At 24.0% G+C, this 23,150-nt stretch overlaps 1 protein-coding gene across 2 annotated transcripts in view; it reads left to right on the plus strand.

The window, feature by feature from the left end:
• The window catches only part of LOC134833081 (homeobox protein homothorax), a 110,079-nt gene that overhangs the window by 28,021 nt on the left and 58,908 nt on the right, over positions 1–23,150 (plus strand). Inside the window, exons 4-6 of one of the 2 annotated variants that reach the window (XM_063847264.1) lie at positions 6,671–6,721; positions 7,413–7,463; positions 17,175–17,360. In XM_063847264.1, the coding sequence (XP_063703334.1) occupies positions 6,671–6,721; positions 7,413–7,463; positions 17,175–17,360 (288 nt within the window). Of the gene's footprint in view, positions 1–6,670; positions 6,722–7,412; positions 7,464–17,174; positions 18,791–23,150 lie in introns of those variants that run through there. The other variant, XM_063847265.1, reaches the window with a different exon arrangement.

Genomic DNA, 23,150 nt, shown 5'->3' on the forward strand with positions numbered 1-23,150 from the left:
AAAAAAATATATATGTTATACGGGCTTCAATTAAATAATTATAAATATTTCACAGACAAACATTGTTACAAATATAGTAAAAATTAAATTCCGTCACATCATTCGGCACCATAGGTAGCCAACATTTTAAAATAAAATCCGCAAACTAATATTAAATATTTCAAAAATAATAATAATAATAAAATGTGTAAAGTTATATATATTTATTATATATATATTGAGTACTCGAAAATTACTCAAGTGCACTACCAGTTGCAATTTTTCCCAACAAACTAGTTTATCTCGCTTGGGCAATATAATAATCAAGTCACCGCCATGCCGTGCGCGCGCCTCTATATATATATATATATATATAACATATATGTTTAATGTTGTATAGGCGATTAATTGTTTAAACACGAATCGAATATCATTAACAATTAGCTATATTTAGCGTCGTCACATGAAACTTTTCTGATAAAAATAAATTTATCGACCACAATGTAAGATTTTATTGATTTTTATATTTTATATTAATTAAACGGTAATTAAGGTTTGCATGGAATAATCATAAAGTAACGTAAAAAATGAATATTTATTTAAAATTTAGACCAAAAAAACAAAAACAAAGTAGCGAAAATAATAAATGTTGTTGAAGAATATAATCGGTTACTTGTTACTTCCTCCCACGCACTTTATAATAAATAAATATATCTTAATAAAAATAATAATATATATTGAAACAATGTTTATACTTTATACTATCAAGTGATTGAAAGAAATATTTTACATGAAATTTGCATTTGCCACACACACAAACACGTAATTGATCAAGTCAGCTTGCACACAAAAAGAATCGATCGAGCCTTTTCCCATGTTGTTGTTGTTGTAACCGAAAAGATATAAATCGCATGTTCATTTGCATCGAGATCCAGACATGATCGGACAGCAAGTAAAAAAAAAGAACAACAAACATGAAACATGTACATGATGATGATCAAAATCGTCATCTCATAATAATAATTTTTTATCATCGTCGCACCTACTTGTTCTTTATTATTATTTTTTCATATATAATGTACATTTTGTGTATAAAGAGTTAAGAAAGGAGGAAAACAAGAATTGCAGTCAACTTCTGATCTTGTTTGCATCTGCCTTGTAATTTTTTTTGTACACTGTATATATATTTGTACAAAAATCCTGTAAATGAAATGAAATGATGACTTTGAATATTTTTTTTATTAACAACAAGTCGATCGAATCGATGGCTTGTTATGATTTGTATGTAAGAAACTTTTTATCTGCAGTTACAACAACAACAACAGAGGCAATTATTATATTATATTATTAATATACGATTGTCAAATGCAAGTTATACTAATCTCATCTCTTGAACATAAACATTCAGGGCTGTAATTATTTTTTTTAGACTAAAGGCTTGGAATTTCTTAAATTGCTTGATTTGGATTTAATTTAAAACATCCTCTTTAGATTACTTAACCACGTGGTTTTTAAATTTTTAAATACATATAGTTTAAAAATTTAAAAAACCACGTGGTTAACTAAATCTAAGATCCTCTTTTTCGTTAAATTTATTGCTTGGTTTGGATTAATTGGTAAAGATATTGTGCTTTAATAGGCTTCTGAAAGTCACATGACTAAAAAAAACCACGTGGTTTGAAATTTTTAAATCCATGTAGTTTAAAAATTTAAAAACCACGTGGTTAACTGAATTGAAGATCCCCTTTTTCGTTAAATTTATTGCTTGGTTTGGATTAATTGGATAAGATCTTATACTTCAATAGGCCATTTTTAGGTCACGTGACTCAAAAGAAACCACGTGGTTTAGAAATTTTGAAATCTATATAGTCTTAAAATTTAAAAACCACGTGGTTAACTGAATCGAAGATCCTCTATTTCGTTAAATTTAATGCTTGATTTGGTGGATAAGTTTAATAAAAGTTGACTAGAAACCACGTGAAATTTTTAAATTAATTGAATTTAAAAATTTAGGAAACCACGCGGTTAACTGAATTAAAAACCCTTTAGATTCATTTTTCATGAAATTTATTGCTTGGTTTGGATTTATAATGCCAATTTCGATAATTTTGTGCCTCATCCGTCACTGCTTACATCTGCAAAAGTAGAAAAAAAAGTAAAATAATAATATAATCATATAATAACACGACTTTGGTTATGATCAGCTCATGTTAATGATGTTTACTTACTTGAACCAGTGGATGCCTAGCAAGGTGTTTAATGTAGGCGTGTATATCTTGTCTATTTAATATCAAATTTATATGAATTATTGCAATAAATTGTTATATCTTATGAGGTGCCTGAACTTGTACGTTGTTACTCATATCAGAATTTGATCATATATACGCGAATTAATTGCATTTTTTTTTGTACAATGCCACTTTTTTGACGTGAATTGTTAATCATTTGCTGCTAAGTAATAGACTGCCTTAACATATATGACATTTTTGTGACTCGCGTTTAAATATATTTAAATTTATTGACATCGATTCCGAAATAAATCAAAGTATAATTCAAATAGATTAACAAAGACATGATTTTTTATTTATTTTTCGCTAATAGAATTAGTCAAAACACATGCGTTTATGAGAGCGCAATAATTCATTTTCTGTCAAGTTTTAATGATAACGTCTGTTTTTTTTATTATTATTAAATATATAACATATACTTTTATATATGTTGCCAAAAAATGCATAAAATATAATAATAACAGGGCGTGCAAAACCATTTAACCCAAACTATGATTAGGTTTTCGTTTCGAAAAAAAATATGTGTTTATGACGTTTGCCTGTCAAGTCAGATGCCACGCGTTTTTCGGCAATAATCAAGGTATATAATAATATGTTGAAGGAAAAGATTTTTTTAAAGGGTTTGATTTATCGCTGACTGAATGAACTGTCAAAAGTATTGAACCTTTTAAAAAATAAAATGATGATAATAAAATGAAAACACTTAAAAAAAAAAGTTAACGATCAAAAATGTTACAATGTTATAAATAACTTGCGAGACACGCGACTTTCATGTAAATATAGTATAACAAAAGTTACTTCCCTGAGTCTGTTGAAGGGTTTTGTCAGTTGTAATTTATGACATTTAGTTTATTTTTTTTTAATTTTTTTTATTTTATTAAAATAATTTTTTAATTAAATAAAGAAATGTTAAAAAAATATTTAATTAAAAAATAAATAAATAAAATTATTTTTAAATTATTTTATTAAAAATAATTGAAAAATTCATTAATTTTATTAAAAAGATTATTAAAAAAAAATGAGAAAAAATTAAAATGATTTATACTTAAAAATTTTATTAAAAGAATTAAAAATAAATAAAATGAAATAAAAATTTTATTAAAAAAATTAAAAATAAATAAAATAAAATAAAAATTTTAAAAATAATATTTTTTTTTAAATTTTAAAATTAATTAAATTAATTGATTTAATTTAATTATTTTCAAATTTTCACTTAATTTCAACAGTTTTTTTTTTAAATAAAATTTTTAATTTTAATTATTTTAATTTTTTTAAAAATTATCTTAATTATTAAACTTAATGAATTTTTCAATTATTTTTAATTAAATAATTTAAAAATAATTTTATTTTATTAAAATTTTTAAAAATTATAAAATTCTCTAAAAAAAAATTTTAACCTAAAAACAACACAAACTCTTCAGAAAATTTAACAAAACACGAGACACAACACAACAACAATAATCATAACAATAAAAATCGATTAAACTTTTGTAAGATACATACCTCCACAAGTTGTCAGTCAACTGAGTCACTTTTGTCAATTAACCTAAATTTCGTATTAAAGACACAATACCACAACACTTCTTCTTCTTTATGATTATTCTACGCATTTGTATTGATTTTCTTCCGCTTTTTCGGGCGGGACACTGTAACTGACACTTTTTGTTTTATTTTATATTTTAACGTTTGTACACTGACCTAAGACAACTTTTTATTATTACGATTATTATTATGATTATTATTATAGTATTGTTCCAAAAAGCAGCAGCAGACTCTTTTCTCCTTCATTTATTATTATTCTTTTTTAAGTTTGTGTGACAATAATTTTTCGGGTTCTGTGCTATATGAAAATATATATATATGTTGGTTATATAACAAACATTAATGTTACAGAATTAAGTATTTTTTATTGTTATTAGTAGTGAAAGTTTATTTTTTGATGAAAATTCTATTTCATCACGTTTTGATTATTTTATATAGCATTAATGACCGACCTGTTGTCAAGTACTTCTTTAAAGCTTAAACGTTTATTGTTATTATTATTATTATATATATTATTTTAAAATTCATGTCGCGTACGTTTTATGATTTGTTTACATTTGCCGAAATATTTTTCGGGAATTCATAAATTATTTTTTTTTGTTTAGTATTTTTTTTATATTAAATATAAAAAAAGTCCTAAACAAATTTTATTGACAGTCATATATCAAAAAAACGAGTCAAATAATAATAATGATAATAATGGCAAAACAAAAGTTATTGCTATTGTTTTTTTTTCGTATTTTTTGACAGCAGTCGACGACGACGACGCATAAGTTTAGGAAGCATCATTCAAACAAAATAGAATAAAATACTCGTAAAAATACATGGTACAACCTTGAACGGAAAAATCAAACAATCATGCACTCAATTTTCCACAGTACACACCAAAAATAACTTTTTTTTTATATTATTATGATTATTATTGTTTTTTTTTCGAGCAACTACAAAATTTTTGGTTCCGTTTTAATGTTGCGCGCCGTTGCAATGATATTTAAAATGTACACTTCCGTGGCAGCAACGAGCAATAATAATTCATAAAATGGTGAATACCTATTTTTTTTTGTACAACATATATAAATGTATATGTTATATATGATGATATAAATAAAAAGGGAGTCCATCCAGACTTGTACGAATTTTTTTTTTGTTATGAATATAAAATTATAATAAAAAGGGGTCGTATTTGTCAAATTTCTTGTGTCTCCGGACCCTCTTTCTTCCTTTCTTGTTGTTGAAAGGAACTTTCTTCGTCCATTTTAATAGTTTTTTCTGCGTCTGATTTTTTTTTTATATTAAAATATTCAGAAAGGGCTTGGTTCTTAATAAAAAAAAATATTTTTCTAAAAGAATTCCGTATAAAATTTGCAAAAACATGATTTATGACACAATAAAAAAAAATCGGAAGACAATAAATAAATCGTAGGTCAATTTTTTTGACAAATTGAACAAATTTTTAACAAATTCGCTAATCTAGATTGATGAAAAATTCAAAACCCTTCAAAATTCGCATGTAAAAGTTTAAAAAGTGTTAATAATCAATTACAACCATAATAATGATTATTATTGCCTGATGCAACATATTTATACAGTTTGATAAATGTGACACTTACTTTCACACAAAACATTACTTGTAATGTGTAACAAACAGTTAAAATAAAATAAAAAGAAAAAAAAGGATGACAAATTCCATCCCTCAGATAAATCGGCCATATTTTTCCGAGAAGTCAAAATAAAATATAAAATTACGGTCCCTTTTTTTATTTTTTTTTTGTGTATCTGTATTTTGTCACTTATACGAGAGAAAGTTTAAAGAAGATACCGGTGCCCTTATCTGACTCAATTTTCAAAAAAATAACGTTTTTTTTGGTAAAAGTTAAGTTCTATGTCCTTGTATTGTACAAAAATTGAGTATGTTTTATTGTATGTCATAAATCATTGCATCAAAAAAAAAAAAAAAAAAAAAAAAAAAAAAATCTTATGCAAAATAACAATAATAGACTTTTGTATATGATAAAATAGAACAATTAACAACTAATTAACTTTTATAACTCTTATTGTTTTATTTTATTATTATTTATTTTAAGAACTTTCTTTAACAAAAAAATACAAAAAATATATATTTTTATTATTTAACAACAAAAAAAAGTTAAATAATAAAAAAATATTTTTTTTTGTATTTTTTTTGTTAAAGAAAGTTTTAAAAATAAATAATAATAAAATAATTATAAAAAAAGGGGACAGGTAAAAAAAAATAATTTTTAACATATTTTTTAACCTTGAACTAAAATTAAATAAGAATGAAGATTTTTGTTAAAAATAATTATTATTTTATACAAATGTTAAATGTAAATTTTTACAACAAGCTCACACACTGCGACAGACGATGACCAAGACCAATCATATTAAAACTGGTCACGATATTCATTCATATGTATTATTTTTATTATTATTATTTTTATATTATTTGTATGTATATTCTTAAGTCTTACGTATATATATTAATAATAATAGCAAGGAAAAAATAACTATTTTACCACATGCTGTTTCCAGCAAGCAATCAATGGTGTGCTTAAATATAATAGAGTGAAGGCAAGGTTTTTTTTTCTATATGAACGCATGCGCAATTTAATCAACATTCTTTCAATTATTATTATATATACAACATATACACAATTTATATTGAATTTGATTTGATTATCATACAGTCGATTGAACAAGAAATATTCTTAAGATTTTTGCCTACAATTTATATATATTATGATAACGAATGATTCGATTGGATTTCAATTGAGACGACCATGACTTTAAAATTAAATTAAATTTTTTGATAAATAATTTATTTTTTAATACTTTTTTTTCAGATACGACAAGAAAAACCTTACTACACAGCAGATCCTGAAGTCGATTCACTTGTAAGTATTAAAATTTAATTAAAATTATTATTTGTATAATGTTAATGTTAACATTAATCATAAACGTAATTAGATTTGGCTTAGTTCGAAATATTGATTTATTTTAACGAAAAATGTGTTTAATCCCTCTCAAGAAAAATTTTGATGCACATTTCCTCTTTTTCTATGTCGTCTTTTAAAATTTAAAGAAAAAAAAAATAGTAAATGCATATCACACACATGTGACTATTATTTGTGAGTATCTTTTAAAAGATTAAATGGAATGTCATTAAGCATCACCCAAATATATATAAACGACGAGAAAAGAGACACTGACACAAGAAAAGACGAAGAAGAATGTTTTAATGTGGCAATTTATCATTTTAATGTTCTTTAAGTAAAAATAAGTCTTTTCTTTAATCATAGTGTACAAACATGTTTATATATATATAGATGATGAAGAAGACGAAAAAAAAAATTTTTTTTTTATAAATTTAACTTTTTATAAAAAAAAATCCTCCTACGTTATACATGTCCCCAAATATTTTTTTTTATATTTTGATGAATTTATAAAAAAAAATATTTTTTTTATATAATATTAAAATATTAAGGTTATTGACATTAACATTAACATTATACCTTTATATATATATTTTTTTTAAATAAAAAAAATAAAATTAAAAACTAAAATAATTTTTTTTTATTTTTTCAGATGGTACAAGCAATACAAGTACTAAGGTTTCATCTGTTAGAACTTGAAAAAGTGAGTAAACTTTTAATTAAAAGATATCTGAAAAATTATCATAATTATCTTCTTTTCATTATGTATTATACAAAAAAAAAATACATATTATATGCGCAACGGAAGATTTTTTGGATAAAAAAGCTATAAATAAAGATTTAGCACCAAAGAGCGTTAATAATATTTATCACCAAGGCAAATATTTTTACACGGAAAAAAAGTGAAAACTAAAAAAAAAAATAAAAAAATAGAGAACAATTAATGAATTTTATATTATATACAATGTTATAATGAAATAATAATATAAAAAAACCACAGATGCGTTAATGTGTGTATCTTTATTAACAAGATGATTAGCATTTCTATTATTATTACACACACAATTTGTCTATTTTTCGTTTTTTTTTTTTATTTTATTTTATATTTTTTTTTCGGGGGGTTATTGTTATTATTACGCGTTAAATTCGTATATGGGAAGAAGCGACTATAAAAATTAACATAATTAGTACAAATTTCGTTACTAATAATAAGAAAAAAGAAGAAGATGTTTAACAAAAATGGAGGTGAAACATGCAAAGGCATGATTTTAATAGTTTCACGTCAGATTTCGCTGTAATCTTTGCATATTGACTGAAATCCTTTTAAAGTATACTACATTATTAACATTATATTATATTATAAAACATATTCAAAACATGTGTAATTATTGCTAATAATTGCATGCATTACCTGTTTTTGTTGTTGTGTGTTGCTAACTGACTTTAATTCCACATACAATATACATTAGACACACATAACACATTACATTGCACTCGAGTCAAGATAACATTCTAACTGTGTTGTGTACTTGACAAAATGGCCGCCATCCATCGAAACTAACAAAATAAATTTGTAACAATTGAATAAGATATTGTTAAATGCGTGTAAATTATTACAAGTACGTCTCTAATTTGATATTGTTAGTTGTTCACATGCATCAGGAAATAAAAAATGTGTTGATATAACATATATAGTACATCATATATAATATACTATATATGTGAAATTGTATAGATAATGACATTATTATCTATTATTATTATAATATATATTAAATAACATTGACACATGTGATATTTCTTCAGAAAATTAAAATTATCCTTGTTAAACTTGAAAATTATCAATAATTATTTAATATATATAATTTTCAAGGTAACCACAAATTATTAATTAAACATCTGCTTTAAGCGATTTTTATCTATGTGGTCAAAAAAATTATATTGTTTTCCTAGAAAACTCTAAATTGAGCAATTTAGAGGTGTTCAAGCATTTAAACTTTGAAAAATTCCTAAATTGAGCAATTTTCGAAAGTTAAATACATGTCCTTGTTAATCATATATATTTATCTCCATACCACAAACAAATTGGATGCGAATGTGTCAAACAATGTATATAATAATAATTGAAGGGTCACATGTTACTTCTTCTTCTTTTCTTGTTATTTAAATTTGTATTATTTCGAAAAAAAAAGTAATAGAAAGGGTTCTCATCAAGATATATAAATATTTTTTTGTATGAATGAAAGAAGATGGTTGAATGAGTTTTCCCATCGTCATCAAAGAGGAAGTTACTTGATTTTTCGTTAGGTACAAAAATGTAAATTTATTCATCAAGGCTATTGAAATGACAGCCAAATAAATTAATCTGCCAACAATTTTAATATATATATATGTTTAATATTAAAAGAAGAGAAAAAAGTAATAATGAAGAGAGTTACCTTTTATCGTTTTATTTTACAATTTTACAACTACCTTACTACACTGTGATGCCGCAGTGAGATCTCATTAAATCTATTTTGTTTCTTTTTTTAGTTTTATACATTTTTTTTTGTTTTGTATATCATATTACAAACAACCAACAAACCGAGTGGCAACACGGGTAGAAAGCAAAACCTACAAAAACAATGAATGGTTAGTTTGATAAATTGTACTGTCTGGCCATTTTTATCCATTTTCATCGTATTATTGTTATTATTATTATTATTATTACACAGACAGAGCAACATGATGATGATGATGATGCCTACACCTTTTTTTAACGTTGAGCCTTCTACATTTATTTGTATATAAAGTGCGGTGCATATTCAAAATATATAACATTGATACGCTTGCTGATCACGATTATCTTTTTCTATATCTTGATACTTTTTTTTTTACAACAATGTTACTTACTACTCGTTAGTTTGTCTGGAAGAAGAAGTCAAATTGGAACTTGAATTATTATTTTTATTTAAAATATATTTTTTAATCGAAATTTTTATATTTTCTTAAAGAAAAATAATTTTTAATGAATTTTCTTTCAAAATATATTTTATTTAAATTATATATGTTTTTTTTTTTTAATAAAACTAAAATTATTAATTATTTTAAATCAAAATTAATTTTAAAAAATCTTAATAATTAATTTAATTTAATTAAAATATAATTTTTTAAATATTAATAATTAAATTTTAAATTTAAAAAATTAATTAAAATTTAAATAAATTTAGTTAAATTTAATTTAAATATTTTTTATTTATTTAAATTTAATTTAATTATTTATATTTTTTAAATTTAATTTTAATTTAAATTTTAATTAAAAAATAATTAAAATAATAATTAAATTTATATAAAATATATTTTGAAATGAATTTCATTAAAAATAATCTAATATCTTAATTTCAAGATTTTAACATTTTTTTTTAATCAAATTTCTTTAGAAAAGAAAATTTCCTTCAACATTATAATATATAACATATATGTATCATCAGTCGCCATGTCAATCGTAACTCGTCCCGCTATTGGCGAAACAACAAAATATGCTAATCAGTTAAATTTTGAATTAATACAAGGGCGATATACCCAAAAAAAAAAGCTGAAAGAGAACAAAAAAGTAATTTCTGGCCAATTTTTTCGTATTCTTCCCATTCTATATGTTAAAATAATATATAATATAATATAATATTAAATACATATAAAAAATGAAAAGAATAAGAAATACGTATTATAATAATAATATTGAAACTTGTTTTGTTGCATGCTGTTGTTGTGCGTTCGTTGTTAGGCAGAGCCCTAGTTCGTACATATGCAAATGAGTTCAGGTTGCTTTTTTTTGTTAATATATTTATTTTTGTATATGTATAACATGTTTTGATCTTATGGTTAAGATTGTTTTTTCTTTTGAGTATGTTTATACACTCAACATATATAATAATAATAATAATAATGGGAAAAGAATATAATATATGTATAATGAATATGATTGGAAGAACCTTTCCTTTCTTTTGTTGTATTATTATTATTATTAGTTAAGTTGCATAAAATATGCATTTTGGGCACCAAAAACAGGCATGGTGGCGTTTTTTCAACTTATGTTATGTTTCATGTTTTTATAAATTGTTGTAAATTTTTCTTATGAATTCGTACAAAATTTATGCGTTTTAATAACGTTTAATAATAATAATGTAATAACTTTAAAATATATCCCTTTTTTCGTTTTTTTTTTGTTATTTGAATACAACATATATGTTAACATATTATATATGTTGTAAAATAACACAAAAAAGAACAAAAACCTTGCCGGTCGATTGTATATCAAAATTCATACAATACAACAAAACAACAAAACTTGGAGAGAAGATCAATAGAGGAATTCTCTAGCCACGATTTAGCAATTTAAAACATGAATAATAACAACAATCATGATATATCTTGTTGTTTGTATATACAATACATATATATTACATATGATGATGTTCTTCTCACACATGATTACTTTTGTGTGTTTTGTAGCGATGCATCAGCCACATGTTTTTTGCAAATGTTTCCCCTGTGCTAAAAAGCCTTGAATTACAAATGATATTCAATTTTAACACAAAAAGTTGAGAGTTTCAATTGTATTTGTTTTAAACAAAACTACAAAATGCATTTTTTGAATGTTAAAAATCTTAATTTTTACATTTTCATACTCCTCAAATACAAATTTTAGGAAATTTTTCACAATTCTGTACTCCTCAAGTACAAATTTTGGGAAAATTTCACAATTTTGTACTCCTCAAATACAAATTTTAATGAATGTTTTACAATTTTGTACTCCTCAAATACAAATTTTTGGAAAATTTCACAATTTTGTACTCCTCAAAACAAATTTTTGCAAAAATTTTACATTTTTGTACTCCTCAAAACAAATTTTCAAAAAATTTTACAATTTCGTACTCCTCAAGTACAAATTTTCGGAAAATTTCACAATTTTGTACTCCTCAAAGACAATTTTGCCATATAACCGCATTTTTTCCTCGAAATGCGGTAAGAAAAAAAAAATTGCCGCCAAAATAGAATTATAAAATAGTGATCAAGGCCATTGCATTTTACATTGTCTCAATACATACGTGTTACATGATTAGATCCAATTGTTATGTTAAAAGGTTACAATGCAATTACAACAACAACAACAAACAAACAAACAAGCCAACTCACAAACAGACATTAGCATTCCATTCGTACATTTATTTTGCGCGACACTCTCGCAAAAGTGTTACACGACGAATTCTCCGTCCTTTTTTTTATTTTTTATTGGTTCACATTTTATTTGGTCACATTCCTGGTGTATTAAGCGACTGTCAATACTTTTTGGATTCTCGTTTAATATGGTTCAAGAATTTTTTTTCTTTTATTTTTTCAAAGAACCGGTTTGTCACACAAGAGATTAAATTAAAAATAAAATAAAAAAAATTCAAACCGGACCCGGAGCAAAACAAAATAAAATATCGCGCGCTGCAGAGTGACAAATGATGGAAAAATATCAAGTTCGAGAAATGAGAAGCTCCTCGAACAAGGAAAAGATTTCCATTTTTATATGAAAAAAAAACGACACACGAGAAGACAAACAAAGGCATGCAAAAATGCAAGGAGAGAGACGACGACACGCAATTTAATGCATTTGAATGTAACACGTGCTTGTCGTGAATTTTTTTTCGCTTCGTTCCTCTCTCGATTTCTTCGAGTGTCTTGATACATTTTTGCTACTACTGCCGCATGTAGGTTAATTAAAATCAAGAAGCGAGAATGTATTTTTGATCAACTTCATCATGAGCTTGTTGTTGTTGTTGTTGTCGTCGTCATTTTCATCAACAAAACATGAAATGTTGTTTTTCGGGTGTCTAAAGGGCAATCATGTCTTTCACACGGTGAGGAACTCACGATTTTTTAACTCAAAAGTATAATTTTGTTTACTTTTGTTCAAAAAAATTAACGAAAAAGTTGAAAAGTTAATTTTTAAAAGTGACAAATGTCATTTTTTTTAAAATAAAATCTTAATATTTTATTTTTGAAATTATTTTTTAATTTAAATTAAATAATTTAATTTATAATAATTTTTAAAAAAAATATTTTATTTTAATTTAAATAAAAAATAAATAATTAAATAAAAATATTTTTAAAAAATTATAATAAATTTTATTATTTAATATTTTTTTTATTTATTTTTTTTTATTTAAATTTATTAATTTTTTTTTTAATTTTAAAAAATGTTAAAAATAATTAAATTTAAAAAAATTTTTAAAAAATTAAATAATTTTTTAATTTTAAATTATTTTTTATCAATTTTTTTAATAATTTTTTTTAGTAAAAAAATTAAATTAAATTTTTTTTTTTAATATTTAAAAAAATTAAATTTTTTATTAATTATTAATTTTTTTTTTAATTAAAATAAAAAAAAAATTAATTATAAATTTATTAATAATTAATAAAAAATTGATATTTTTTTTATATTGAAAAAAAATTTAAATAATTTATTTTTTTACTCCAAAAAAGTTCGAAAACACAATTTCGATAAAAAATAATTTAATATAATTTAAAAATATTTTTTTTAACATTTAAATATTTTTTAATATATTTTAAATATTTAAATTTTATAAAATTAATATTTTAAAAATTAAAAATTTTAAAGACATTGACAGCTGTCACCCATCAAACCCATTTAATAAACTTACAAAAATAAAATAACATGTCCAACATCGCGCAAGACAAGACACATGACATTCTCGTTGATTATGATGATGATGATGACGAAGAACATCGCGATACACATATAATATTGTTTTAATTAAATAATTGGCAAGCTGCAAAACTTTAAGACTCAAAACTTTAATGAAATAATTGCTGTTTTAAGTAATAATTGAAAGAAAGATGTAACAAACAATAAAAATGTAACCCAAGACGACAAGATTTAACATATCACTGCAATTTTTTGTATGATTTATTGCGTTTATGATAACTTTTCCAACCATTAATGATAATAATTATTATTATACTTTTATTTTTTTTTAAACATTTTTTATCAAGATCTCGCAGGCAGCCACTATTTGACATTTATTTGAGATAAACTTTAACATTTCAATTAAATATTTGACGTATTTTGACATTATCGGGATTGTGCAGTCTTTTAAAAAAATATAATTTTTTAAAAAAAAGTTATAAAAAAATAATAAAGATAATTTTTGTATAAAAATTGACAGGTGCTGCATTTATTTTTTTTATCATAAAATTATTTGCATAAAAAATTTAATATTAAAAAAAAAAATTATTAAAAAAATGTCAAGATATATTTTTTAACTTGATAAGTTAATAAAAAAATTCATCATATATAAAAAAAATAAATATATATTTTCTTGGAATAAAAAAAAACAAGTTATATATTTATTTATTTTTATATATGATGTCTATAATAGTAATAATAATATATTTCCAGTAACCCCATGAGTAACATTGATAGATAGCAAACTGCAATATTATTATCATCGGGCGGCAAAATCACAAAAGCGCGGCGATTCTTCTTCTTATATATTTTTGTTGCTTAAAATAAAAAAAAACATCATGCCGTGAAACAAATATCGTTCAAAAAGTTCTATTTAACGTTTAATATCCATCTTTATCCGAAATGAAAATATAAAACAACGACCATGACCATTTATTGCAACAATGAAAGTGTGCTCCAAAGTATCGCGACGCTGTTATCATATCACCGTAAATATATTCGTTCGCCTTTTTTATAAACATTTGTTATTATAATACAAAAAAAAATTTTTTTTCATATATAAACTACAATTTTCAATACAATATGAAAAAAAAATATATAAAAGAAAAGGAAAAAAGTGTGTATTTGTACCTTTGTACTACCCGCGAATAACTTTGATTTTGATATCGTGGCATATTTTATTGTTATTGCTTTTTATTTCTTACTTCGATATATATTTATTTATTTTTTTTTTATATTTTTTGTATAAAGAAATGGATTCCCTGGAAATAATAAAAGTAATGTTTATAATAATAATATGAGGAGAGACTATGATGTGCGTGGGCAACATACTTGAATCAATACAAAAAAAAATATAATAATATTGCAAAAAAGACATTTCTATCTAAAGATGACATTTTCATTGCTTTTGTCGTCGCAGGCAGGCACAAGTTTATTTATTCACATATTATTATTACTTTTATTATTATGAAAATGTGTGTAAGTACTTATTGTATACATTTTCTTATTATCTTGTATTTGTACAAGCAAAAAAAAAAAAAAATACAAAAAAAAGTGGACATACGCGAACTTGAACAAATATATTTATTTATTTATTATTATGATTTGTTCAATATTTGCTCATGAATGTCTTCTTGTTGTTCCGCAATGTTGTAATGATTTGTTAATAATAATGTTAAGAGTGCTAATACAACAAATTTTTGTCATTCTCATGCACACAAGATGACTTGACACAAATTGTGTGGGAGTTTGTCATGCGATGATGACGACTTAATTGTTCCATACTACAACATGGAGTCTCTTCATATTGAACCTCCATTGAAAATTATTTAATATAATGTTTGAAAAAAAATTTGCATGCAAAAAAATATTCAAGTCAAAACCCATCATCATCATCAAAAAGCAGAATAAATGCAAGAAACAACCTGAACAGGTACAAGACAATGTTTTGCATATATTAAGTGTGGTTGTTTTTTTTATTATTATTATATATTTTTACATTATTATGTTATATATGTATAATACATATTTTTCTTCATCATCATCATCATTTTTTTTTCGTTGCTGTTTAAAAATGTTTGATAAAATAATAATAATAAAAACGAATAAGAACGCACCACACATTTCCATGTATTGTATAATAATCATATTAAATGTAAAACAGGTTGTGAAGCGAAGAAGAAGGAATATATTGTTATATTTGCATCGATAAATAAGTTTATAGCAGCAAAACAACGAAAAGGAATCAGTTTATGTATTATTGCTCAAAAAAAAAATAACAGCAGCAGACTAACGAACAAAAAAAAAGTTAATCGGTTTGAATTAAATATGGCAAACAAAATGTTTTATTTTTTCGGTTTGTGGAATGAATATTTAAATAAAACTTAAAATGCAGCTTGAGAATGTATTTTTTTATTTTTTGAAAAAAAATAAAGAATAAAAAGGTGACATCTGCTGCAATTTTAATTTGACTTGAAGGTTCAAAGACTCACGGATTTTAAATTATTATTTACATTTATTTGTTAATGTTTATTTTTTTTACCTAAAATTACTTAAAAAATATTTTTTTTCTTAATTTTGATGAATCGGTAAAATAACCGTAAAAATTTAATTTTAAAAATAAACCGATAAAATTTGTAAAATCGCAAATGATTAAAATTAATTAAAATAACCGATAAAATTTTGTTAATTCAAAATGTTAAAAAATAATTAAATTTAATTAAATAATTTTAAAAATTAATTAATTAATTAAAAATCGGTAAAATAACCGATAAAATTCGTAAATCGCCATATTGCTCATTCAAAATTACAAAAATTATTAAAAATAATTAAGAATCGGTTAAAATTGTGAAAATAACCGATAAAATTCGTAATTTGCAATTTTGCTTATTTAAAATTTCAAAAATAATTTTAATAATTTAGAATCGGTTAACCGATAAAATTTGTAATTGCCATTTTTCAATTCAAAATATTAAAAAAAATTTTTTTTTGGTAAAAATTCGTAATCTAATTTAGAATCGGTTAACCGATAAAATTTTTAATTCGCCATTTTTCAATTCAAAATATAAAAAAAAATAATTTAAGGTAAAATTTTAATTTTTGAAGGTTAGACTCAAAATATTTAAAAATAATTAAATTTTTTTTTTCAAAAAATAAAAAAATTAATTTTAAAAATCGTAATTTAAAAACAATAATTAAATTAAAAAAATTGCTTAAAAATAAATTAAAAATCGGTTCATAACCGATAAAATTCGTAAATCGCCTATTGTTAATTCAAAAATGCCACACAAATATTTTATTTTTTTTTATTATTTTACAACATATATAAATGTAAACGTTTAACCAATGTCGTAAATATTCTCAAGAAGAAGCTTCAATACTGATTAGTAGCTATAAAACATTTATGAATGAAACGCAAGCAAATCCCCGTGCACGCAATTTGTTTTAGAAAACGCCTCTTTATGATACAAAAAAAAAAGCAACAAAGTTATGATGAAAAGTATAAAAATTAATAAAAAGGGAGGCTCGGCTACTAATAATATGACTTGGGCGTAAAATGGGGTGTTGAAACGCTTTAACTCGTATTAAATTTTACAACCGCAATATTTGCCTTGGTGTCGCTCGTTAAAATTTACTTTTAAAATATTTTTTCTTATATGCAAATTTAAATTTTTTTTTCAGGTGCATGAATTATGTGACAACTTCTGTCACCGATATATATCATGTTTGAAGGGTAAAATGCCAATAGATTTAGTGATTGACGAACGGGACACCACCAAACCACCAGAATTAGCCGGTACAAATGGCGAAGGCAGAAGTAATGCCGATTCAACATCACACACTGACGGAGCTAGTACACCAGACGTTGTGAGTACCCCCTTCGCGGGAGCACATGGTCCTATATTGGCGAGCTACAATGCGGTGGTGCACCCATGTTCGTAGTACGATTATGACCTTCTTGCAAAAACGAAGCGGGTGCTCACAATGCCCTGGGATATTATGGCCAGAACTTCGATAGATCGCGCTGAATAAAAAAATAAAATAAAAATAAAAAAAGTTCATATACAAAAAAAATTCTATATAAAAAAAATCTTTGTCACAAAAATATAAAAAAATAAAAAATAATGAAAATCAAAAAAATTGTCAAAAAAAAAAAATGTTCAAGGTTGACAACGCGCCGAAAATATAACAAAACCAAAAAAATAAAAAAAAAATAAATAAGAAGAAAAATTATACAACACACAAGTTCATACGTAAAAATTGGCTGTAAAATAAATAAAAATAGCTTGCTTTCTTTTTAATTTTTTTCCCGTAAAAAAAACGCCGCATGGCAAAAAAAACGGGAAAAAAGTTAAAATTAAACTAACGATACGTACAAAACGGATGGATAATAGCTCCAACTAGCCATCAAGCGTCTTCTTCGCCCGAACTAATCAAATTTTCTAAATAATGAAAGGTGAGATACACGTGTTCGTTCGCGACACCTCATCCAAGATATGGAAAAAATTTGTGTTACAAACGGTGAGAGGCAATTGAGAGTTGTTTTTAAAAAAAAATATTTGAAACTTCCTGGAAGTGACAATTTAACGGCGAGCAAATTGGTCTCTTATCCATCCACACGTACGTCTCGTTAATAGCTGTGTTAAAAAAAATTACAAAAAAAAAAAAAAATAAATGAGGAGCAAAGTGTAATAAAATTAAAAAAAAAATATGAAAAAAAGAAAAAATAGTGAAAAGTGTTCATGTGCTTGAAACGACAGAGAAAAATATGAGCGACGATAAAAAGAAGTGGATGATGAAAGAAAAATAAACTTCGTTTTTGCAAGAGAGGCCCATATAGCTCGCCAATAGAGAATCATTTTATATATTAATCTTTAACTTTTATTTTTTATTTTTTTTTAAACTCTTAAATTTTTTTTTGAATGAAACTGCAATGATGGTACACGAGAAGAGGAACTTTCCATCGTTGGGTCAAAAATTATTTTTAAATTAATTTCAGATTTTTAAATATTTTTTCTTTACAGACCCCCTCACTCGCCATCATTGTAGGAAAAATTCATGTAGTAATTTTTTTTTACTTCATCTGCATTTTAAAAAAAATCTTAAATAAAACTTCATTGAAAAAAAATGATTCTCTAAAAAAAAAAAAATAATTCGCCAAAAAATCTCTCCTCCGCCAATCGTTTGTACTGTCTGTTTGTATGTGAAAGATCAAAAAATTTTTCAAACCCTAAATGCAAAGAAACGATATACGTAATTAATTAATTGACTGATTGCTGCTAATATTATTATATATTATCCCGCTGATTGTGAGAAGATGCATGTGAGTTGTATGAAAAAAATTAAAAAAAAAAAACCTAAAGAAATTCAAGTATACGATAAAATAATGCAAAAAATTCGGTGATACGATTAATGTTTAATTTTTTCACCTTTTTTTCTCTGTTGAAATAACTTTTTTTTTATTTTTGTATGATGATGTATGAATGCGCGTATATGATGATGATGTTACTAAAAAAAATAAACATATGAATGTTGTGTAATTTAAAAAGAAACTAAAAAAAATATTTTTCTCTCATCAACCTTCTTACATTTATTAAACAAAAAAGTAATAATTATTAAACAAATCAACCTAAATACGTAAAAAAAAATGAAAACTTGAGATAGAACATAAGTTCAAAGATATTGTATACGATTTTTTGTCAAAATAAATAAAATTAAGAAGCATCCTCACTACTCTTCGATCTACTACTAAAAAAATTTACTAAACGAAAATATAAATATATATATTGAAATTGATATACGTAATAATATTAGTTAAAACATTTAAATATTGATTGATTATATAGAAACAATGAACTTATTAAAACTAACCACGCTGAAAAAAACGCGAATATTCCAGAGTAAAAAAAATATTTTTTGTAAGCATTTGCATAATGTATAAAAAAACACACAAACATAGTAGATAAAATAAAAAAAAAGTATAGCCCGAAAAAAAAAAATGTTTTTGCAAGATAATGTGGTTTATAATTATTAATTAATAATATTAATAATAATAAATAAATAGTAAAATAATTTTTACCTTTAAAAATACTTAAAAAATATATAAAATCAATAATAGCTATATGGGCATTTTTTCTATAAAACAAAAAAAAATAATTAAAATTATAAACGTGTGTAAGAAATCTACCGGAATTTTTTTCAAAAACAAAAAAAAAAATGAACATTCACAGACTCTACTAAATATATATATAGTAAATTATACAAATTATTATTTAGGTGTCGCTTTTAATATCTCTATACATATATATATATAAAACCTATAAATATTATACATAAGAATTTTTAATAAAAAAACTACAAAAATTGATTCATTTTTAAGTGTCAATGTAAATAATTTATGGAATAATAGGAAAAAAACTGCATTTTAATATATATATATGTATAAGAACTTTTTTTCATTTCTCTCTGTCTTCAAAAGTATTCATGTTTAATATTTTATTATTATTAAACATTTGTATTTTTTTTATAAATAAATATGATATTAACAAATTACTTAATATAAATAATAATAATTGAATTTTGTTTAGTTAATGTTTCTGTTCTATGATTATTATTATTATTGTAAAAGATATTTTTTTAGACAATACATCTTGTTTTGTACATTTTACTAAACTAATTATTTTACTCTCTTGCGATTTTATGTATCGGTAACGGTAATTAAAATAACCAGAAAATATTTGAATTTTGCTTCTATATTCTTCGTATAAATATATTATATTATAAATATAGATTAATTATTATTTTTATCATCATCAAAGTCTTCAAAATACGTAATTATTTTTAAAAATATTTTTTACTAATTAAAAATATATATTAATAAATTAATGATAATAATGAATACAACAGTATACAAAAAAATATAAATATATATGATAAAACATTATTTTTTCATCCAAACACACATTTAAGATCAATATAAATAATAAAATTTTCAACAAAAAAAATATGATACATACACCTACATTAATTTAAATATATATATAAAAAAAAACATTTGAATGATAAAAATAATAATAATAATAAAGTATGAGTAATAATTATTAAGAGCAAGTAATAAAAAAGTAAAAATAATGAAAAAAAGTCTAAAAAAATATAATGAATACGATAAATTTAAATTTTAAGTAATGTGAAATTATAGATGATAAATTATTAATAATAATATGAAAAAAAAACAATGAAAAAAAAAAATTGAAGAACAACTATTATCAATTTTATTATTATTAATTAATTATTATTATTTTTTAACAAAAATAAATGTTTTGTTGTTAAAAATATCAGAAAAAAGATAATAATCAATGTGTTTAATTTAAAAAAAACAATCCTGAAGCAATTCGAGGCGAACAGAGAAATGTAAGTTCAGCAAATGGAGACGAGACGAGATGATGACACACATGGGTACATAAGGATGACGCTCATTACAATTTTTCATTCCATTTAACCGAGTTAAGCAGCTTATTTATTACTTAAATGACGAATGTTGTTTTTTTTTTTGCTCATCTGGTTTTTTTTTGCATTAATATAAATAATAATAATAATAATAGGAACACACAGAAAAAAAAAATTATTAAAGAAAAAAAAAAAAATAAATATATAAAGGAAAAGAGATTAAAATCCGCACAGAGAGAGAACCAGAGTCAATAATGACAAATGTTGGTTATGCGTTTTTTTTTATTTATTCAGAATCCAGCTTAAGAAAATAAGAATTAGATTGTTAGAAAAATAATAATTTGAGACATTTGTCGTGAAAGAGAGAACAACTGCAGTTCAGCTGTGGTGTGTCTTATTAGAGGAACGAACGAACAAACATTCATCTGTTTTTTGTATATATCGTTATGATTATATTTTTTCCTCAAGATTTAACGAATTGAAAAAAAAAATTCTGATCCCCTTAAATTTTTTGGATTTCTCCGGAACACACATGATTTTTTTTTTGAAAGATGATCGCCTTGCCTCAAAAATGCATTTATTATAAGAGGGAATTGTAACAATCAAAACATTTGTGACTTTCTATTTTTGTCATCGTTTTGTCGTTAAAGTTATTTCCTGGAAATGTGTGAGCGAGATTTTATTACGAAACGGGCCGTTTTTGTGCTGAAAAAGAAATTTTAGACTGTTTTCGATAATGAAACGATTTGATTTTTGATTTGGTCCATCCTTAGTTCTCCTTACTTTGAAATGAAAGTTCAGTAACCTTCAAATAACCTTGAATTATTTTATGAAGCAATTTTAGACTGTTTTCGATAAAGAACTGATTTGATTTTTAATTTGGTCCATCCTTAGTTCTCCTTACTCTGTAATAAAAGTTCAGTAACCTTCAAATAACCTTGAATTATTTTATGAAGCAATAACAATAATAATTAAGCAGGTCCCTTGTTTGTCATTTGGCGCATCCACAAAAATTGCCGATCACTGTCACAATAATCGTAAAACCTTGTCAAGTTCAAGATTAACCCACTTATCATATCTTGCTTATTATTTATTTAGTATTCATAAAAGTTTATTTTTTTGCACCCTCCATAAAATTATCTTTCATTGAAAAAAAGTACGGAAATATGCAACAAAAAAAGGGTGTGCGCGATGCTGTCTCATCATATTACTGCATATTCCAATCAAATTTCTAAAAGTGAAATTTGATACAATTTTATTATTATTCATATGCGACGTCTCTAATGCAACACATATGATTTTCATGTACTTTTCTCTCTCTCATGTCGCATCATTATTATCGACTATTGTTCATCTTTTTTTGGTTTTAACAATTTTTCTCCCTGGTTTGTTGTTTTTTTTCGGGCCCTCGAGTGCATGCAACACAAAATTATAATAACAGGGAAAACAACTTAACGTCATGCTGTAGAAATGTACAGCATCGAAGAGGGAACGGTGCGAAGACTAAATTGACGCCAATTACCAGTCAGCCACCCTCCCTAAAGTACCATAGGTTTCCCATTAAATGCGCTTCAATCCGTTGTTTTGTTCTCACAAGGGAATATTTTCCTCTTCTATATTTTTTTCTGATGATTTTGGGCCTGAGAAGAAAAAAAAAGAGAAAGTTTTTCGGTAATAAAGGGTCTTTTTTCGCTGCTGATCGAAGTTCCGTAAGATGATGGAAAGATGCGGTAAGACGATTGAATTTCACCCCAAATAGTGTGTCGTCATCCTTGACTGCCTGTACAAACATTTTCCTTATGGATAATCTGAAAAGAGAGAGAAAAAAAAAACAATCAGCCGCTGGAAATTTCTGTATCTTAAGAGAATGTTTTTACCCCAAATTGACGAATTTCGCTCGTAATCGAGAGAAAACACAACAAAACAATAGAAAAACAAGATCTTAATAGTCGTTGAGCAGAATGGAATGTGGAAAAAATGCGTGATTTATTTGTCTTTTTCATCCCATTTTATTCCAATTATCTGAGACTTGAACATGTATACAAAAAGGAATTCGATTGTTTTTCTTGTAATTCAGATTTTCTGCCATTTTCATTCAGATGGAGAACGAAAAAAAATCTGATTAGTTAATTGCTTATTTGGATGTCATTTTTTGTTCTTTTTGTAATTTTAGTTCTGAAAATAAATCGCATTATAATTATTTATTTATTT

Source organism: Culicoides brevitarsis, chromosome 3 (genome assembly GCF_036172545.1).
Source record: "Culicoides brevitarsis isolate CSIRO-B50_1 chromosome 3, AGI_CSIRO_Cbre_v1, whole genome shotgun sequence".
NCBI lineage: Eukaryota > Metazoa > Arthropoda > Insecta > Diptera > Ceratopogonidae > Culicoides > Culicoides brevitarsis.